Raw genomic sequence first — 20,985 nt, forward strand, 5'->3', positions numbered from 1 at the left:
CCATAGCGAAAGAAGCTATGTGACGTCATTTAAACAACGTTTGGTCTGATTGGTAGATGTGGCTTTGTGACGCAAAACGAATGTTTAGCAGCTAAGGGGTGAAGTTATCATGTTCTATGAACATTAAATCAATTATCTGAAAATGTTTTGTATCTAAAGTTATTTATTTTCACTAGATCCAATCAAATTATCGGACGTGTAGGTGCCAAATTGTAGCTCCTAACCCTACATTGTCTCAGTGAATTATTGTGGCTTCCGTTTTGCAACTGACGTTAGCTAGCTTTTACAACTGGACAAAAGAAAGACAAACGGCAACTGGTTGTCTCTGGACATTGTTGTGTAGCCTTTGTTTCAACTGAGGAAAGTCTACATTTAGCTTGACATTTCGGATATAGAGCCAACTTGGGCTCGTTGCTATTCAACGTCTGGCTGATGAGATAAATAGCGTCTGCTTCGAAAATGAAAACTGAAGTCTCAACAGCGGCCAGCTTTGTTGCCAGATTGCTGAGAGCAACTGGATACTTGTCCGAAGACCTACTGAAAGATTTCACCCATTCCTTGGAGGAAGCTTTAGCAGGTAGAGTATGTAGCTAGCTATGTAAAAGCCATTGTTGTTGTGTTGACATTTCAGAGCCTATAGACTACTAGTTAGTTACTATTAAGCAAACTAGCTTAATTACCTCTGAGCTGGGTCTAATGCTTTGCTCTCATTGCCCTCTTACAGAGCACTACCAACACCACTGGTTCCCCCAGGCTCCATGCAAAGGCTCGGGGTACAGATGTCTCAGGATCAACCACAAAATGGACCCCTTGATTGGCCAAGCAGCTTGCACTATTGGACTCACCCGAGAACAACTCTTCTCACTCCTGCCCAGTGAACTGACGATGTGGGTCGATCCATACGAGGTGTCCTATCGGATAGGAGAGGATGGCTCCATCTGCATCCTCTACGAGTCCACTCCACCAGTGCCAACTAATGCCAACACAACAGACATGGTCAGCTGCAAGGAAGAACTGAGATTTGGAAGGCCAAGCCCCTCCAATTTGTTCATGATGACCGTCTCAAGCTAATATTTTTTTTATGTTCAGAGCTTTCTCTGTGCACTACTGTATCAGTTCTGCCCCACGTTTTGATGTAATTAAGACATTAAAAGGGATTCTTAGGGATTTTGACAATAAGGCCCTTTCTACTTCCCTAGTGTCAGATTAACTCGTGGATACCATTTCTATATATCTGTGTCAGGTATGAAGGAAGTTAAAGCTAATTTTGTAAGCCAATGGTAACTAGTGTTGGCACAATGACTGGAAGTTTATGGGTATCTGTTAGCATGCTAGCAGATACCATAGACTTCCAGTCGTTAGCAACTTCCTTCATACTGCATGCAGAGACATAAATGGTACCCACGAGATCATCTTACTCTGGGGAAGTAGATAAAGGGTTTCATGGCCAAAATCCCAAAGTATCCCTTTAAAGATTTTAGTATTACTGCCACACCCTGTTTGTTGTGACTCATGAAAATGTTAAATTGTTTTCCATTAGTTCCATGATCTGTAACTTAAGTACTGTCCTGAAGCAAAAGTTGTATAGATTATATTACAATTAGTTGTATTTGTAATAAATTCCTCAAAAGCAACTGTTCCTCTATCAACAATGGACTCATGTTGGGCAGGATCATGGTTGTGTTCAGTAGGCATGAAAATGCATGTTCTTATTGGACATTCATTCCTCCTGTTTAGTGCCCACTGAACACAACCCAGTTGATTGAGGCGTCTGTATGTTACAGAGGGTAAGGCTGCCATTGTAAGCTCAGGTGTATTCATTACGCCAATTGTTGCTAAATGTTTTGCAACAAACCGTTTGCTACAGAACAAGTTTCTTTTGGATAAATTCTGGTAGGTCCCTCCTTGTTTCATTCTGTTTGCAGTCGTTTGGATAGTAAACCGTTTCTGTTGAAAGAAGTAATGAATACACCACAGGTGTTGATCAGGTTGAAGATAAGTTGTTAGATGGCGGGATATTTAGGTCACTTGGAGCCTGAGCTGCAGCTGACTGAAAATACTGACCCCATGTATTATCAGATTGTAGTAGAGGTTCTGATCTTCCATCCCTTCACGAAAGGCAAAGGAGCAGTGACATAAGCATGTTTGACCACTCCAACTTAGGGGGTCAGTATTGCACAAAGGCACTCAGTTGATTTATGAATAACACAGATTTTGTAATGATAGTGAAGAGTGAAATGGTGGCAGGGAAATGAGCACAAGAGGAGCACAATGGATAGTGTAACCCTACACCTGCAATGAGGTTGAGAAATTGCATTTCTAGTCTGTAAAGAGCAAAAAGAATTGACTAAGACGGTCAGGAAGAAAACCAGCACACACTCAAGGAATGAAGCTTGGGAAGTAAACTGAAGCTTCAGATTCTCATCGACAAAGCAGATGTATGATAAACAGCTGCTAGCAATTGTAGAATACTTTTTAGGGGAACATATTTGCCGTTGCATACCATCAGAGATGACTTTGTCCTTTCTTTTGGTTTGGTATTTCCATCTACAGTATTTCCATCTACAGTTATTTCCATCGACTGCTCTCAATGGGAGTGAAACAATATGCTTTTTGTCTAAAACAAATCATTGATCGGTAATAAGCATAATATAAAATGAAAAAAAGCATTTGTTTTGGCTGGTTTGTTGTCCCTGAAGTGAGATGATATGGACCCAAAAGGCTTGAATCTCTGCTCTTGCCAAAGTAACTCGTTTATCATTAATTTGATCTGTTACAGCAATGAACCATTTCCACATACTTACCTTTTTTCAATAAGACAGGCAGTCATAAAAGGGCAACACAGTTTCAGTGTCTAGGTACGACTTGTCCTGTGCAGCAGATTCTACAAAGACTCCCATTAAACCTCTTTTTATGTCTAAAGCAGACTTCAGTGAAAGTACACCTCTGTTTAAGTAATCAAATCATATCCACATGCTCATGGAGTCCAAGATTCTGAGTAGCAAATAAATGGGGAATAAACTATGGGGGGAAAATGGTCAGTCACACCTTACACAAAAACTATAGAAGCATGTTTGTATCTACTGTATCACATATTAACATGATATGTCTCACTCTGGGAATTCACTTCTAGGACCACACATCTACTTTATAAAAATATAGCCAAAATTCCCATCTCATCACCTTTGAATATAAGTGATATTGCTTTGCAAAAGTGCACTGAGAGTATGATGAATATAATAATGCTAATAATAATGAATAATAAATTACACCATATTGTTATTGCATTAAAATGATTTTAAATATCTCACATAAACCTTGCCAATTGGAAAAATGAGGCATGGAAAAACATGAGAACAGCCAGAGGAGAACCTTGTATATCTTTTCATGGAAAATGGTGCGAAATGTAGGAAAACTGTCAAGGTACTTAGGATGAGGAATGTTTTTAATTTGTATAGAAGCAAAAGAGAGATAGTTCAATTGTTTATGTGTACAGCCTAGTTTGAGAGCAACAGTTTAAACAAAACTTACACATACTTTTAGGTATGCATTTGTCTTAATATTGGCTGCTCCCATAGTTGGATAAGCTCTCAAGTAAAACTGTTTTTCTCACATGAACCAAGTTTGAGCAACTGGATGGACACCTGCACTCTGAAAAATTATAGGAGGGGCAGACAGTAGATGCTGACTTGTAACAAACGCTTCTACACAAAACATTTCCAAATAAAACCACGAGAGACCAGGGGAAACATTTTTGTTGGAGTTTTAAGTAAGAAAGGGAGGTGTTAGTAAGAAGAATACATTCCTTTCTTCATTGCTTGCTTTGGCATTAGATTTTATAATCACTTCATGCAAAAGAGTTCTGTCCAAAATTCCAGTAATCATATCCCACTGCTCTTTACGTTTAAGTTCTCTCTCTCTCTGCACTCTGTCCACACCAGTCAGTATTTTCCAGATAAATAGTTCTTGTTTTTAAAAGCCAGCCTTTTTCCATGAACTTTTTCCAACTGTTTTTCCAACATACACAGCACAGGGGTTTGCCAGTCCATCCTAAAGGGACAAAGGTCTTCTTTTTATTTCAAAGTGAACCTTTCCAACATAATGGTTGAATGTATAGGGATGCAAGGGTCTCTGACAAGTTGCATAAAAACAATAATAAGGCAAACAAGTGGGTTTTACTTGCATTTTACACTCTTGTTATACATGTTCATTTTACACTCTTGTTATACATGTTCATTTTACACTCTTGTTATACATGTTCATTTTACACTCTTGTTATACATGTTCATTTTACACTCTTGTTATACATGTTCATTTTACACTCTTGTTATACATGTTCATTTTACACTCTTGATATACATGTTAATCTTTTCATCACTTTATAACACTTTCTAGTCCATAACATCCATAACAATTGGCGTAATGAATACACCTGAGCTTACAATGGCAGCCTTACCCTCTAACATACAGACGCCTCAATCAACTGGGTTGTGTTCAGTGGGCACTAAACAGGAGGAATGAATGTCCAATAGGAACATGTATTTTCATGCCTACTGAACACAACCATGATCCTGCCCAACGAGTCCATTGTTGATAGAGAAACCATAACATCAATAACATAAAGGTTTGTTACATGAAAAATAAAGATATGTTTGGCTTAAAACCATTAGAGTTGAATGTTTTATTTTCAAATGTTATGAACCGGTGTGGTTTAACCTGAAATGACATGCATCCAAGGCCTACTGTCATATTTCACAATTTTCTAAAACATGCCAATTTCCAAAAGCTGTCAAAACTGATGAGATGAGAAGGCTACTTTGACAGCAAATATTGGGTTAAGGTTTGTTTCCTAGTCTTACTTAATACTCCACTAGCAGCTTTTCTTTAAAACTGGATGGAAAATTCTCCTGCTCACTCAGATCTCAGCCCAGTACTCACAGCCCTACCCCTCTGTCCTCAGTACGGTTCTGCTCCCATCCCAGCTGTTAGACACAATGATAGACCTGAGGACTTTGTTTTTCACCATTATTCTGGTACCGTGGATGCTCTCTTCTGCAGCAAGAAATGGATACATGGAAGCAAGGAAACCTAAGGTAATCTTTTGTAAATGTTTTTGGGCAAATTCATGATTATTTGATTTTGTTTAGAGTTTATGAGAATGTGTTTTTGAGGCAGGATCCATACCTCTAAAAACTTAGCAGAATCTATAATACAACTATAAAGCTTAAAGTTTGCATATGAGAGTTGTAAAAGTCCCACACACCAGGTGCCAAACCCTATCCCTGCCTAAATGATGACTCAACATACATTAGTCTGTGAAGACTATACATTGGTGTCTGAGATTATAAATACTTGCTTAGCAGATAATCAGACCGTTAGGAAAACTCAGTTGGTGTGAAATAAAATAGCCAGCTTATGTCTTCTCTTGTGAGGTGATCTGGAGACATTTCTTCTAAACAATTCCACAGAAAGAGGTTGTGACCATCCCAGACTATGACACCACTGGAGACTCAGATACAAGCCCAGCAGCAGCTCCGAAAGATGAGGGTGGTGAGTGTATTCTCTCGAGACACACTGGAGAAAAGGCATTCACAATCACTTATTTATTAAGGCCATGTGCTAGGTCTAATGAGCTGTTTTCCCCTTTGTGAATGCATTAAACAACCACACATTACAGCAGGAATGTTACATGTAGTGCCCCGTTGACTACTATGGCACACGTTTATGTTAGGTTTCTATAAAGAATGAAGAGAGATGAATACAGGGAGGGATTACTTGGCTGATCGATAGGAAAACTTGGAAGTCATTGCTGAAGGAGAATGCATTTAAAGGACATGGCTATGGATTTCAGAGCTGCCCACGTGCCTACTGTGTGTGTGTCTGACTGGGTCAGTATACTGTGAGGAGGTCTCCCCTGAGATGACAGCAGTTCCATCCCTGCCCAAGGAAACTGCCTATCTCTACGCACGCTACAACAAAATCACAAAAATCACCAACAAAGACTTTGCAGACATTGGTTAGTGATTAGAGTAGCTTTGTAACATCGTGGACTTAAAAATAAAAAAAATTAAACATTAAGATGTTATTCACTTATCACTCAAACTTTTTTAGTGAACATCTCTAAAGTTTATGGTCTTTAACATTTTATAGCAACTTTGAGAAGAATCGATCTGACTGGAAACCTCATCTCTGAGATAGAAGACGGAGCTTTCTCAAAGCTTGCCCTCCTTGAAGAGCTCAATCTCTCAGAGAACAAGCTGGCCAAACTACCCATGTTACCTGCCAAACTCATATCCTTCAATGCCAATTACAACCAGCTTAAAACCAAGGGTATAAAGTCAACTGCTTTTAAGGTAAGCCAGAAAGTCAGTCCAAGATTCTGGAGCAAACACTATATATTTTTTTTTTACATACAGTAACATTTTACAGTCTGAGTAATGGTTGCATTGAATGTCAATAGAATTTCAACAACAATTTCTATGCCAAACATGAATCTTACCTGAAATACTCTGTAGTATGTAAACAAAACATCAAATCTCTTTTCTCAGAAACTCACCAAGATGGCGTACCTCTACCTTGGCAATAACGAGCTGGAGGCAATCCCACAACTTCCAGAGAGTCTCCACATTGTGCACCTATATGTCTGTTTACAACTTTGGCTCACACAGCAATAATGTTTAGACAAATATGTATCTTTCACCTAACACATTTTAGAGTATAAAAAAACAAAACAAAAAAGTTTTTACCAACCAACATCTGTCTTCTAATCTACTCCCCCTGCAGAACAATAAGATCACCACGCTATCGGATGAGACCTTCTGCCAAGGCAACAACACTCAGTACATCAGAGCCAACATGGAGGAGGTGAGACTGGATGGCAACCCTCTGATGCTGGCCAAGCATCCCAACAGCTTTGTTTGCCTCAGGGCCCTGCCCATTGGACCGTACCACTGAACCAGTGGGATACAGTCTAGTGAGGACCACAATACTACAGTGAGGGGTTCCCTTGTGAAAAGGGCCAACTAATGTAAAACACAAGTCAATAGACCATAGCACAGCAGTGGCATGTAATATGAGAAGTGTGTACTGGTATGTTACGATATATAGAGCAGAGCTATGTAATATGAGAAATGTGTTTGTTTTGTAAGTTACAATTGAATGTCTCTTAGGTCATCTTACGAGCCATGATTGGTTAAATTGGTGTCCTCTTACGTAGGACAGGAGTTCTCTTACACAACATAACTATATGCACAATACTCTTGACCATTTTTTATCAATGTTTTATATTTCCAATAACACATCTGGAAATTGCATCCGTTGCATTCATCTACTTTAAATAATAATGGCTAATAAATGTACATAAAGTAACTACAATTTGCTAACATTTGAAACTGTTTACCTATATTTTAAATGGGTAGAACATGTAATTTGACGTAAATGTTTATATTCATTTATCAGAATAAAAACAATATAAAATGATTAAAACGACACTGCGATGCCTCCACTGAGTAATGTAACCTTTATTAGACAACTATCACGTTGTCACATTTGGCTATGAAAAATGTTTCATCCAAGCTCAGTATCACAAAGAGTACATAAATAAACATGTTTTCATTAAATACATTAAATACCAGTCTTTTGAACCATCCAGAAATGTTCGCCTCAAGTCCATTGCATTGCAAACACCAGTGTTTGTGTCCCGATCACATCTCAAGTGTTCTACTTCCATTATAGTGGCTACTGGTTCAGTAATTCACTTGGCTACTGGTTTAGTAAGTACAATCAATCCATCCTCGATCTTCTGCTGGTATTCTCTCTCTGACTTCTTTCTTCTGTAGACATCATCTGAGGGAGAAATGGAGATGAATGAAACAGAAGAATGGTTAACTGATTCTATAATTAAAAATATATTAAATTCTTTACAGTAGCTCAACCATTGACTTAATTGCACAATCTTAGCTTTTTGAAGAGGACCAACAGACTTGTATTTACTGTAACCTCAGCAGTAGCCAAAGTTGTCTGAATCCAGTGTCGATTTCAGAGGAACAACTGGAGCAGGGTTTGAATTAGTGACCCTTTGGTTTCAGGACAAGCACCATACAAGCCTGGGCTCTTGTGGCAGAGGTAGTACTCACATTGGGAGGCCACAGGCACACTCCCTTCTATGCATCCACACACAATGTATCTCCATTAAAAGGCCTGAGATAAAGGACTACCCCACTGTTGACACCACTGTAGTGAACAACCTGAATGTGGGTTAAAACAGAAACGTACAGGGCCAGTGCACTAACGTTAACCACCACCCCATGTTACAACAGTAGAAGTCTGGGCTCTTGGCAAAGCAGCAGTTCTACTGTACGTACATCCACAGACAGTGATGCTTCAATCGTGTGCGCTAGTTTGACAGTGCAGATAAAATCAGCCAGAGGTTTGAATACTTACAGAATGTCTCCCTTCCAATCCTCACGTTGATCATGACCCATTCCATCACACCTCCAATACAGAAGAAGACGGGCAGAAATCTGTATACTCCAAAGCGACGTTTCCCTGGCACAAGACTCAGGAAGTACTTGATATTTTGACTCTTCCTCTGAAACATTATCTCTTCTGTTCCTCGTGTTTTAACACTCACAGTATTTTCAATTACCTAAGTAGCAAGCAAGGTAGCATACAGACAAAGTAAAATGCCGTTAATGATCTGTTACTTACTTCATTGCATACCATGCATGGCGACTTTGTCCTTTACCACTGTATTTATCACGATGCTGCATAAGAGAAGATGGCGTTGCAGACGTCATATATTTAAGCGTTTTCATTGGTTCACGTGACGGCACGCTCTTGCCAAAGATATTCAACTACCAACAAGATATCCAACTTCCTACTCACCTTACCAAAGATTATCAACCACCATCAAGATGGCTTGATGTATTTTTTAAATATTTTTTATACCTTTATTTAACTAGGCAAGTCAGCTAAGAACAAATTCTTATTTTCAATGACGGCCTAGGAACAGTGGGTTAACTGCCTGTTCAGAGGGAGAACGACAGATTTGTACCGTGTCAGCTCAGGGATTTGAACTTGCAACCTTTCGGTTACTAGTCCAACACTCTAACCACTAGGCTACCCTGCTGTATGAGATGAGGGGTTATACATGCTTATGACAAGTCTTAAAATGTATTAACAATTATGGATGAATATCCTATATAGTTTTTTAAATGTTCAAATAGTTTTCCTTCATCCTGAGTGTAATTGGTATTTGTCATAAGGGTGTTCACAGGGGGACACCAGGTGCAGGCAGGGTATAATTTCCTCTTTATTTCAGCAATTATTGAGCGTATCTGATACCACCTGTTCAGGTGCGTTGGTTTGCCAATGGAGACTGTGCATCCCTCAGAGGATGCAAATTACTGGCCTTTGTGTGCAGTGTACCTCAAAGAGCATATTTGGTTAAAGCAGTTGTCAACCAGACCAACAAATTACAATTAATCCTTGCAAAGCTTTCAAAAATGTATGAATTATAACACTGAAAACACAGGTCAGTGCACAAGTTAAAAATAAGCTTGTATTGCAATACAAAGGCAATAAATCTGCGCTGATATCAAGCTTCTGCACTACCTTCATATTATTAAAGCATCCAGGTTAAAATGTGGAACAAATAATGCACACCTGGTGACTTGGCTCATTGTCTCTAATTAGATGGCACTACTAAAACAGTATTTAGCCAAATGTCAGAATATTTAATCTTCTCAAAATACCTTGTTACTTATCTATGTGTTATATATCAAATTAATATATTTGATGTAGATTTAGAACCTCTGATAAACCCAGAATATTTTTGAAGCATAATGAGCCTCTGTCTCTCTGGGGTACACTGGCACAGACAGGTTATCTGTATCTCAGGGGTATGCTGACACAGGCAGGTTATCTTCCTCACATCCCCAATCTGTATCTCAGGGGTATGCTGACACAGGCAGGTTATCTTCCGCACCATCCCAATCTGTATTTTAGGGGTATGCTGACATAGAAAAGGTTGCCTTCCTCATTTCCCAGAGGAAGATCTATAATCACCAACCTCAACACCTTAGAGAGGGATGTGCAAAAAATGTGAAAGGGTTGATATAGCCTCCTAGTGTCATAACTCATACGTGACAACTGCCCACCATGCAAAAATTAACAGCCTGGTCTCGTAGACTAGACGTAACATAGTAAATGTAAATATAGGACACTCAAAATAATATGCTATTTTACGTTTGATATGGTTACATACGACAGATGGTTACTTAAACACTAAAGCAGGGTGGCTGGTTGGGGCGGATGAGTAGGGGTTGTCGTGTCTTTGTCTATGCCGGATTAAGTGATATGACATGCTATTCTATAAAATCATTTCTCTGTAATTAATATTACCTGATTAAGCTAATCAGATAAATAATTAACAAGAAAGTCAGGGCACCACGAAATAATGTTTATAGAGCTGTTATCTTCCAAATAAACTTAAAGACCTGGTAATCTTTTACCTCAATAGCAGTCAATATTTAATCGTCACCTTATTTAGTCTCATCTGAAAGTTGTAAATTCTTGGTTATCTTCACGAACCCTGGCTAACAAGTTCAATCAGCAATACAAAATTTGGTTTAATTATTTATTTACTAAATACCTAAATAATCCCACAGAATTACATCTACACAGAATGGATCATACATTGATTACAAATTATGTCAAAGGAAAACGTCCCTAGCGGACGGAACATATGTTACGGCTGGTTACACAAAGAAAGGGGGTTGGGTTTGAATGAAAGAGCAGGAAGACTGAAGAACAAAAAGGGTTTTGTGTCTCCAAGCCGTAGGCAGCTATGCTATCGTAAATACAGTATTTTATGCATTCTAAATAACTGCCCATTTGGAAAAAGAAAACTCAATAAATATTTACTCTGAGCTGCACTTTGATCGGTTGGTCGTAGATGGAAGACCGGGTTGTCCTTTGAAGAATAGAACGGCTACTTGGTAGTACCGTCATCGTGTGGTAGAATGGATACTCTGTCCGTCCTCTCCTAGCCCACATTTAGAGGGCAGAGTGGGTATCACTTCTGGAGTGAATAAGAGTTCAAAATTCATACCAGGTTGCCATACTTTTAAGCTCGTGCAATATTCTGGCTGGTATAGTCGAAATTAGTCCTTTGGGCGTGTCGATCGTCACCTTCACATTGAAATTCAATACTAATTTCGTTAGGTTCTTGCTGAGGTTGGCTTAGTTCTGTAGGTGGTCTTTGTCCTTTCAACACGGGGACCGCAAGTCCTCACGTCCTTGGAACAGGAAGTTGAATTTTCATCAAAGGGTTTATACAGTGGTGAAAGAAGGGCGTGTTTCATAGTTTACAACCAAAATCTGTTCACATGGGCGGGGCCTCTGACTGAGCAGAGTTTACTCTATGACAACCAACTCTCTCCTTTATCAGCTAAAATTACATTTAGTCTTTTCACAAATAGTTTATTTAAATTGCACAACAATCCCATGTGAATCTGATAACTAGAATGTGTAGAATTTACAAGATACAATTTATGTCATCCTATCATCAGTAATAATGTCTCAGACGCCAACTGATCTGACATCATATTCATTAAGTACCAATGCATATTTTCAACTGGTTGGATTACCGATATATGGTTTAGTTTCCCACCTTTTGATATTACCAGACTCTCAATGTTAACAAAGGGATTTTCAATAGTCACATCAGTAGAGTAGAGAGAGGAAAAAGGGGAAAGGTATTTGTGGGGGTCATATACCTCCCCAACAGGCTAACGTCATGGCAGGGTATAACAAGAACATCTAGCAACCCAAAGGTTGCTACTACTTAGCATGTTCGCTAACCCTTAACCTTAACTCTTTTAGCTAATCTCTCTCCCTTAACCTAACTCCTAAACTTAACCCTAACTTAGCTTGCAACAGTATGCCTACAATTCTGAGCAAGTGACAATAAGCAGAAGCGTCCAAGTATCTTAAAGGAAAACTCTACAGAAAACTATATTTTTCTATTCGTTTCATTAGCCTAGACCATTGTTGATACAGTACCAATATATTTTGCAAGTCAGCAATACACAAAGATATAACTTTCAAAATACATAAATACAGCCAGTATGATGCATTTTGGCATCATAAAATGACTGACCATCTATGATATCAAAATTATAATTTCAACCATGTTGAGGCTATATAGTGTTTGTTTACATTTACTTTGTTTACAAACATTGGAGTAAAACAAGCTTATACAGTGCCTTGCGAAAGTATTTGGCCCCCTTGAACTTTGCGACCTTTTGCCACATTTCAGGCTTCAAACATAAAGATATAAAACTGTATTTTTTTGTGAAGAATCAACAACAAGTGGGGCACAATCATGAAGTGGAACGACATTTATTGGATATTTCAAACTTTTTTAACAAATCAAAAATTGAAAAATTGGGCGTGCAAAATTATTCAGCCCCCTTAAGTTAATACTTTGTAGCGCCACCTTTTGCTGCGATTACAGCTGTAAGTCACTTGGGGTATGTCTCTATCAGTTTTGCACATTGAGAGACTGACATTTTTTCCCATTCCTCCTTGCAAAACAGCTCGAGCTCAGTGAGGTTGGATGGAGAGCATTTGTGAACAGCAGTTTTCAGTTCTTTCCACAGATTCTCGATTGGATTCAGGTCTGGACTTTGACTTGGCCATTCTAACACCTGGATATGTTTATTTTTGAACCATTCCATTGTAGATTTTGCTTTATGTTTTGGATCATTGTCTTGTTGGAAGACAAATATCCATCCCAGTCTCAGGTCTTTTGCAGACTCCATCAGGTTTTCTTCCAGAATGGTCCTGTATTTGGCTCCATCCATCTTCCCATCAATTTTAACCATCTTCCCTGTCCCTGCTGAAGAAAAGCAGGCCCAAACCATGATGCTGCCACCACCATGTTTGACAGTGGGGATGGTGTGGTCAGGGTTATGAGCTGTGTTGCTTTTACGCCAAACATAACGTTTTGCATTGTTGCCAAAAAGTTCAATTTTGGTTTCATCTGACCAGTGCACCTTCTTCCACATGTTTGGTGTGTCTCCCAGGTGGCTTGTGGCAAACTTTAAACTACACTTTTTATGGATATCTTTAAGAAATGGCTTTCTTCTTGCCACTCTTCCATAAAGGCCAGATTTGTGCAATGTACGACTGATTGTTGTCCTATGGACAGAGTCTCCCACCTCAGCTGTAGATCTCTGCAGTTCATCCAGAGTGATCATGGGCCTCTTGGCTGCATCTCTGATCAGTCTTCTCCTTGTATGAGCTGAAAGTTTAGAGGGACGGCCAGGTCTTTGTAGATTTGCAGTGGTCTGATACTCCTTCCATTTCAATATTATCGCTTGCACAGTGCTCCTTGTGATGTTTAAAGCTTGGGAAATCTTTTTGTATCCAAATCCGGCTTTAAACTTCTTCACAACAGTATCTCGGACCTGCCTGGTGTGTTCCTTGTTCTTCATGATGCTCTCTGCGCTTTTAACGGACCTCTGAGACTATCACAGTGCAGGTGCATATATACGGAGACTTGATTACACACAGGTGGATTATATTTATCATCATTAGTCATTTAGGTCAACATTGGATCATTCAGAGATCCTCACTGAACTTCTGGAGAGAGTTTGCTGCACTGAAAGTAAAGGGGCTGAATAATTTTGCACGCCCAATTTTTCAGTTTTTGATTTGTTAAAAAAGTTTGAAATATCCAATAAATGTCGTTCCACTTCATGATTGTGTCCCACTTGTTGTTGTTTCTTCACAAAAAAATACAGTTTTATATCTTTATGTTTGAAGCCTGAAATGTGGCAAAAGGTCGCAAAGTTCAAGGGGGCCGAATACTTTCGCAAGGCACTGTATGTTGGTTTCTGATGGGGTAAGACAGTTGAAAAAACAAGTTATGTTCTTCAAGAATCAATGGGTAGATATGAATTTATATGTCCAAAAATGGATGAAGCAACTGCTGATTGCCCATTTAAAACTTCTTAAGGCTAGGGGGCACTATTTTCACATCCGGATGAAAAGTGTGCCCAAATTAATCTACCTGCTACTCAGGCCCAGAAGCTAGGATATGCATATTATTAGTAGATTTGGATAGAAAACATTGAAGTTTCTAAACCTGTTTGAATGATGTCTGAGTATAACAGAACTTATTTTGCAGGTGAAACCCCGAGGACAAACCATCCAGGAATTATTTTTTTTAGGTCACTTTTCAATGGGTTTTCAAGGGGAATTTAGAATTCTAAGGCAGTTGCTTGCCGTTCCTATCGCTTCCACGGGACGTTAACAGTCTTTAGAAATTGGTTGAGGTTTTTCCTTTGAGAAATGAAGAAGTAGCCCTGTTCAGAACGAGTTTTGAGTGAAGTGTACTGTTGTGGTTGAGGCGCATGACCTGAAAGCTCCCTCCACTTTGTTTTCCTATGGTATTTAACACAGTTTATTCCGTCTTAAATTGTATAGATTATTTACGTTTAAAATACCTAAAATTGGATTTGGAAAGTTGTTTGAAATGTTTGGATCAATTTTGCAGGTAACTAATTAGATAATGTGTAGTCATGTTGTGTGAGTTGGAACTGGTGTATTTTTCTGAATCATACGCGCCAAATAAATTGACATTTTGGATATATAACGACAGAATTTATCGAACAAAATGACTATTTGTGATGTTTAATGGACATATTGGAGTGCCAACAGAAGATCTTCAAAGGTAAAGCATGCATTATATGTTATATCTGACTTTTATGTTGTGCCTGGCGGGTTGAATTATGATTTTCATGTGTATGTTTGCTGGGGTGCTGTCCTCAGATAATAGCATGGTTTGCTTTCACCATAAAGTATTTTTGAAATCTGACACTGTGGCTGGATTAAGAAGAAGTGTATCTTTAAACCCAAGTTTAACACTTGTATTATTTATGAATTATTATTTTGAGTATTTCTGTTTTTGAATTTGGCGCGCTGCTATTTCACTAGGTGTTAAATCAATCCCGTCAACGGGATTGGCGCGCAAAGGGTTCACTAAATTAACAGTCACAATATATATCCTTATAGTGACAGCTCTTGAACGACACTAGGTAAATCATTATTAGTTATTGCTGCTGTCATGGAAATTACCACCAGGGACACCTGCAGTCAATCTTAAATGAATCATTATTAACAGCAAGCTGGAGAGGTTCCAACAAACTCAATGCACCATAGTACACTTCAGTCAGGAGCTCCATCAGGGCAGTCCTGTTAGTTCTTATATACTGCTTACACAGACAAGTTATATTTGCATGAATGACATTATTCATAATTCATCATTAACTTTTGGTTCATACATGTGACCGACCAATACCTCATGAGGCTTCTTCTCTCCTAGCTTAGACCCTGAAACAGATATCCCTTTCCCTTCTCAAAACAATGTTCTGGGCGTACTGCCAAATTGCCTATACTGATAGTGAGGATTCCTCCCAGCACGATCAATCAGTCACTTGCATGAACCCAGCCAAATTGGTTATTAGAAAAGCATAAACATTTACCTTCACATTCCCTCCTCGTAATACTCTGAAATTATCGTAACATTTTAAGGTATTATATCTCCTATCAAAAGGAGGTTCTTCTATGAAGTAAGCGGAATTAAAACATTAAACCAGACACCTCATGTTTTCAAACCCCTTTACTTTGGGTTGAACTATCTAAAATACACACAAGGGATCTGTAGACTCAGATCGTTTCCATAGCTCTTACAACTTTCCACTGCAATGGTTTTATAGGTAACTTAAGACCTTTTCATACAGTTACACATAGTGCATTCGGAAAGTATTCAGACCCCTTGACTATTTCCACGTTTTGTTACGTGACAGCCTTATTCTAAAATGGATTAAATCATTTCCCCCCTCAATCTACACACAATACCCCATAATGACAAAGCAAAAACTGGTTATTTAGTTTTGCAAATGATTAATAATATATATATATATATATATAACATTTACATAAGTGTCCAGACCCTTTACTCTGTACTTTGTTGAAGCACCTCTGGCAGCTATTACAGCCTCGAGTCTTCTTGGGTATGATGCTACAAGCTTGGCACACCTGTATTTGGAGAGTTTCTCCCATTATTCTCTGCAGATCCCCTCAAGCTGTCAGGTTGGATGGGGAGTTTTGCTGCACAGCTATTTTCAGGTCCCTCCAGAGATGTTTGATTGGGTTCAAGTCCGGGCTCTGGCTGGGCCACTCGAGGATGTTCAGAGACTTGTCCCGAAGCCACTCCTGCTTCGTCTTGGCTGTGTGCTTAGGGTCATTGTCCTGTTGTAAGATTAATCTTCATCCCAGTCTGAGGTCCTGAGCGCTCTGGAGCAGGTTTTCATCAAGGATCTCTCTGTACTTTGCGCCATTCATCTTTCCCTCGATCCTGACTAGTCTCCCAGTCCCTGCCGCTGACAAACAACCCACAGCATGATGCTGCCACCACCATGCTTCACTGTAGGGATGGTGCCAGGTTTCCTCCAGACGTGACGCTTCGTATTTAGACTAGAGAGTTTATTATTGGTTTCACCAGGCCAGAGAATCTTTTCTCATTGTCTGAGTCTTGGGGTGCCTTTTGGCAAACTCCAAGCAGGCTGTCATGTGCCTTTTACTGAGGAGTGGTTTTCTGTCTGGCCACTCTACCAAAGGCCTGATTGGTAGAGTGCTGCAGAGATGGTTCTCCTTCTGGAAGGTTCTCCCATCTCCACAGAGGAACTCTGGATCTCCGTCAGAGTGACAATCAGGTTCTTGTTCACCTGCCTGACCAAGGCCCTTCTCCGATTGCTCAGGTTGGCCGAGCAGCCAGCTCTGGGAAGAATATTTTGGGTTCAAAACATCTTCCATTTAAGAATGATGGAGGCCACTGTGATCTTGGAGACCTTAAATTCTGCAGAATATTTTTGGTACCCTTCTCCAGATCTGTGCCTCGACCCAATCCTGTCTTGGGGATCGGACAATTCCTTCGACCTCATGTCGTGGTTTTTGCTCTGACATACACTGTCAAGTGGGACCTTATATAGACAGGTGTGTGCCTTTCCAAATCATGTCCAATCAATTTAATTTACCACAGGTGGACTCCAATCAAGTTGTAGAAACACTTCAAGGATGATCAATGGAAACAATGCACCTGAGCAATATTCTGAGTCTCATAACAAGGGGTTTGAATAGTTTAAAAAAAATAAGGTTTCTTTATATACATTTTCAAAAATGTCTATAAACCTGTTTTTGCTTTGTCATTATGTTGTATTGTGTGTAGATTGATGAGGATTTTAAAAAATATACTTTTTTTAGAATAAGGCTGTAACGTAACAAAATGGGGAAAAGTGAAGGTGTCTGATTACTTTCCGAATGCTTCATTACACTATTTAATTTATGGATTTTGGCAATGACATTACAGCTGGAGCTTTTGACGCGAGTTGTATGTTAATGACAGATCGGTATCTCAATGCATTTTTTGTCTAAATTACTATGCAGTTTGCAGACCTCCACAATTAACCTGATACTCCAAATGAACAATTTTGGACAAGCCTAAATCAATTACGAGCATGGTTAACCCCTCCCCCAGCACTCATTCTTCAATGAGTGCTGGGGGAGGGGTTAAGAGAGGACAGACCAGAACAGTTTAGTTTAGGACATTTCTGATTCAGGAAATCCAGACAAACTATTTACTGTATGGCAAATTATTACTACTAGCAATATTCTTAATACAAATGTCTAAGACAAATGTTAACCTTTCTAGCGCACTCGACAACATTCTGCTGAAAAGGCAGCGCGCAAAATTCTAAAATATTTTTTAGAAATATGTAACTTTCACAAATGACCATGTCCAATACAGCAAATGAAATTTAAACATCTTGTTAATCTACCCATTGTGTCCGATTTTAAAAAAGGTTTACATCTAAAGCACAACATATGATTACGCTAGATCACCGCCAAGTCAAAAAAACAGCCATTTTTCAGGAGTCACAAAAAGCAGAAATAGATAAAATGTATCACTAAGCTTTGATGATCTTCATCAGATGACACTCATAGGACATCATGTTACACAATACATGTATGTTTTGTTCGATAATGTGCATATTTATTAACAAAAATCTCAGTTTACATTGGTGCCTTACGCACAGTAATGTTTTGATTCCAAAACATCCGGTGATTTTGAAGAAATAGTCATAATAAACATTAATAAAAGATACTAGTGTTATTCACAGAATTAAAGCTATACTTCTCCTTAATGAAACCGCTGTGACAGATTTTTTAAAAACTTTATGGAAAAAGCATAATCTGAGAACGGCGCTCAGAAAGCAAAACAGCCAGAGGAATATCCGCCATTTTGGAATCAACAAAGTTAGAAACAACCCCATAAATATTCACTTACCTTTGATGATCTTCATCAGAAGGCACTCCTAGGAATCCCAGTTCGACAATAAATGACTGATTTGTTCCATAAAGTTCCATCCTATGTCCAAATAGCCACTTGTTAGCGTCTTCAGCCCAGTAATCCATCTTCATGAGGTGCAGGCACTTCCTTTAGAAACATGTCATGTCACAATCCTTTAGAAACATGTCAAACGATGTATGGAATCAATCGTTCGGATGTTTTTAACATAAAACATCAATAATGTTCCAACCGGAGAATTCCTGTGTCTTCAGAAAAGCACTGGAAAGAGAAGTAACTCTGTCGGGAGCGCGCGTCATGAGACCAATGCTCTCTGCCTTTACAGTAGAATCCTCAAACCAGTTTCTAAAGATGGTTTACATCTAGTGGAAGCCCTAGGAAGTGCAACATCATCCCTATCTCAATGTGTATTCGGTAGGCCAAGCTTTGAAAAACTACAAACCTCAGATGTCCCACTTCCTGGTTGGATTTTTCTCAGGTTTTCGCCTGCCATATGAGTTCTGTTATACTCACAGACATCATTCAAACTGTTTTACTAATAATAATATGCATATATTAGCATCTGGGACAGTTTTAAAAATCTCCCCAGTCAACCCACTCTTTCAAATCTCCCACATCTTCCACATCTCCCCTGTCTCCCAAATTTCCCCAGTCTTCAAAATCTCAGTCTCTCCAAATCTCCCCAGTATTCCCAAATAACAGTCTCTCCAAATCTCCCCAGTATTCCCAAATAACAGTCTTTCCAAATCTCCCCAGTCTCCCAGGCTTCCAAATCTTCCCAGTCTCCCCAGTATTTCAAATCTGCCCAGTCTCCCAAATCTCCCCAGTCTACCCAGTCACACCAGTCTTCCAAATCTCCCCAGTCTCCAGTCTCCCCAGTGTACAAAAATCTCAAATATTCTCCTTTTTTCCAAAATCTACCCAACCGTCCCCATTCTTCCCAGTATCCCCAGTCTCCACAAATATCCCCAGCATTCCAAATTCTTCCGATGTTAGGATGAAACAGTCAGAGATCACCAAGTGCAACATAGCTTCTGCGTGTAAATCAGCTAGAAAGATGTGTCGGCATCGAGTAATTGTCTCTGGCCCCCTCCCAGTTAGGGGGAGTGATGAGCTCTACAGCAGAGTCTCACAACTCAATCGCTGGTTGAAAACTGTTTTCTGCCCCTCCCAAAAGATAGAATTTGTAGATAATTTGGCCCTCTTTCTGGGACTCACCCACAAACAGGACCAAGCCTGACCTGCTGAGGAGTGACGGACTCCATCCTAGCTGGAGGGGTGCTCTCATCTTATCTACCAACATAGAGGAGTTAGAGCCCTGTCTATCTCCACAATGAAATAGGGTGCAGGCCAGGCAGCAGGCTATTAGCCAGCCTGCCAGCATAGTGGAGTCTGCCACTAGCACAGTCAGTGTAGTCAGCTCAGCTATCACCATTGAGACCGTGTCTGTGCCTCGACCTAGGTTGGGCAAAACTAAACATGGCGGTGTTCGCCTTAGCAATCTCACTAGGATAAAGACCTCCTCCATTCCTGTCATTATTGAAAGAGGACATGATACTTCACCTCAAAATAGGGCTACTTAATGTTAGATCCCTTACTTCAAAGGCAATTATAGTCAATGAACTAATCACTGATCATAATCTTGATGTGATTGGCCTGACTGAAACATGGCTTAAGCCTGATGAATTTACTGTGTTAAATGAGGCCTCACCTCCCGGCTACACTTGTGACCATATCCCCCGTGCATCCCGCAAAGGCGGAGGTGTTGCTAACATTTCCGATAGCAAATTTCAATTTCCCCCCCAAAAATGACGTTTTCGTCTTTTGAGCTTCTAGTCATGAAATCTATGCAGCCTACTCAATCACTTTTTAAAGCTACTGTTTACAGGCCTCCTGGGCCATATACAGCATTCCTCATTGAGTTCCCTGAATTCCTATCAGACCTTGTAGTCATAGCAGATAATATTCTAATCTTTGGTGACTTTAATATTCACATGGAAAAGTCCACAGACCCACTCCAAAAGGCTTTCGGAGCCATCATCGACTCAGTGGGTTTTGTCCAACATGTCTCTGGACCCACTCACTGTCACAGTCATACTCTGGACCTAGTTTTGTCCCATGGAATACATGTGGTGGATCTTAATGTTTTTCCTCATAATTCTGGACTATCGGACCACCATTTTATTACGTTTGCAATTGCAACAAATAATCTGCTCAGACCCCAACCAAGGAACATCAAAAGTCATGCTATAAATTCACAAACACAAAGATTCCTTGATGTCCTTCCAGATTCCCTCTGTCTACCCAAGGACGCCAGAGGACTAAAATCAGTTAACCACCTAACTGAGGAACTCAATTTAACCTTGCGCAATACCCTAGATGCAGTTGCACCCCTAAAAACATGTCTCATAAGAAACTAGCTCCCTGGTACACAGAAAATACCCGAGCTCTGAAGCAAGCTTCCAGAAAATTGGAACGGAAATGGCGCCACACCAAACTGGAAGTCTTCCGACTAGCTTGGAAAGACAGTACCGTGCAATACCGAA

The 20,985-nt window shown here is 39.6% G+C and overlaps 3 protein-coding genes across 3 annotated transcripts; 2 read left to right on the plus strand and 1 right to left on the minus strand.

Annotated features, from left to right (window-relative positions):
* Positions 1–48: 48 nt before the first annotated feature.
* On the plus strand, positions 49–1,904 carry LOC112222276 (protein BTG1). Its single transcript, XM_024385022.2, has 2 exons — positions 49–577; positions 725–1,904. The coding sequence occupies exons 1-2, from the start codon at positions 460–462 to the stop codon at positions 1,069–1,071; spliced, it is 465 nt and encodes a 154-aa protein (XP_024240790.1). The 5' UTR covers positions 49–459; the 3' UTR covers positions 1,072–1,904.
* Positions 1,905–4,889: 2,985 nt separating this feature from the next.
* ognb (osteoglycin, paralog b) lies at positions 4,890–7,488 on the plus strand. The gene is made up of 6 exons (XM_024385021.2): positions 4,890–5,093; positions 5,469–5,550; positions 5,852–6,016; positions 6,151–6,353; positions 6,549–6,641; positions 6,784–7,488. Exons 1-6 carry the CDS (start codon positions 4,995–4,997, stop codon positions 6,952–6,954), a joined length of 813 nt encoding a protein of 270 aa, XP_024240789.1. The 5' UTR covers positions 4,890–4,994; the 3' UTR covers positions 6,955–7,488.
* Positions 7,489–7,502: 14 nt separating this feature from the next.
* Positions 7,503–8,774, minus strand: LOC112222277 (small integral membrane protein 4). The gene is made up of 2 exons (XM_024385023.1): positions 8,443–8,774; positions 7,503–7,845 (listed from the first exon to the last, which is right to left on the minus strand). The coding sequence occupies exons 1-2, from the start codon at positions 8,597–8,599 to the stop codon at positions 7,754–7,756; spliced, it is 249 nt and encodes an 82-aa protein (XP_024240791.1). The 5' UTR covers positions 8,600–8,774; the 3' UTR covers positions 7,503–7,753.
* Between the last annotated feature and the right edge of the window lie 12,211 nt (positions 8,775–20,985).

Source organism: Oncorhynchus tshawytscha, linkage group LG22 (assembly GCF_018296145.1).
Source record: "Oncorhynchus tshawytscha isolate Ot180627B linkage group LG22, Otsh_v2.0, whole genome shotgun sequence".
In the NCBI taxonomy this organism is placed as follows: domain Eukaryota; kingdom Metazoa; phylum Chordata; class Actinopteri; order Salmoniformes; family Salmonidae; genus Oncorhynchus; species Oncorhynchus tshawytscha.

What these genes read in the sequence shown, in the direction of transcription:
- ognb (XM_024385021.2), top strand. Translation starts at nt 4,995, where the DNA reads ATGATAGACCTGAGGACTTTGTTTTTCACCATTATTCTGGTACCGTGG. An exon ending in CAAAGACTTTGCAGACATTG is followed by an intron (nt 6,017 to 6,150) that starts GTTAGTGATTAG and finishes AACATTTTATAG; the next exon opens with CAACTTTGAGAAGAATCGAT. An exon ending in TAAAGTCAACTGCTTTTAAG is followed by an intron (nt 6,354 to 6,548) that starts GTAAGCCAGAAA and finishes CTCTTTTCTCAG; the next exon opens with AAACTCACCAAGATGGCGTA.
- LOC112222276 (XM_024385022.2), top strand. Translation starts at nt 460, where the DNA reads ATGAAAACTGAAGTCTCAACAGCGGCCAGCTTTGTTGCCAGATTGCTG. An exon ending in CTTGGAGGAAGCTTTAGCAG is followed by an intron (nt 578 to 724) that starts GTAGAGTATGTA and finishes GCCCTCTTACAG; the next exon opens with AGCACTACCAACACCACTGG.
- LOC112222277 (XM_024385023.1), bottom strand. Translation starts at nt 8,599, where the DNA reads ATGTTTCAGAGGAAGAGTCAAAATATCAAGTACTTCCTGAGTCTTGTG. An exon ending in GATTGGAAGGGAGACATTCT is followed by an intron (nt 7,846 to 8,442) that starts GTAAGTATTCAA and finishes TTTCTCCCTCAG; the next exon opens with ATGATGTCTACAGAAGAAAG.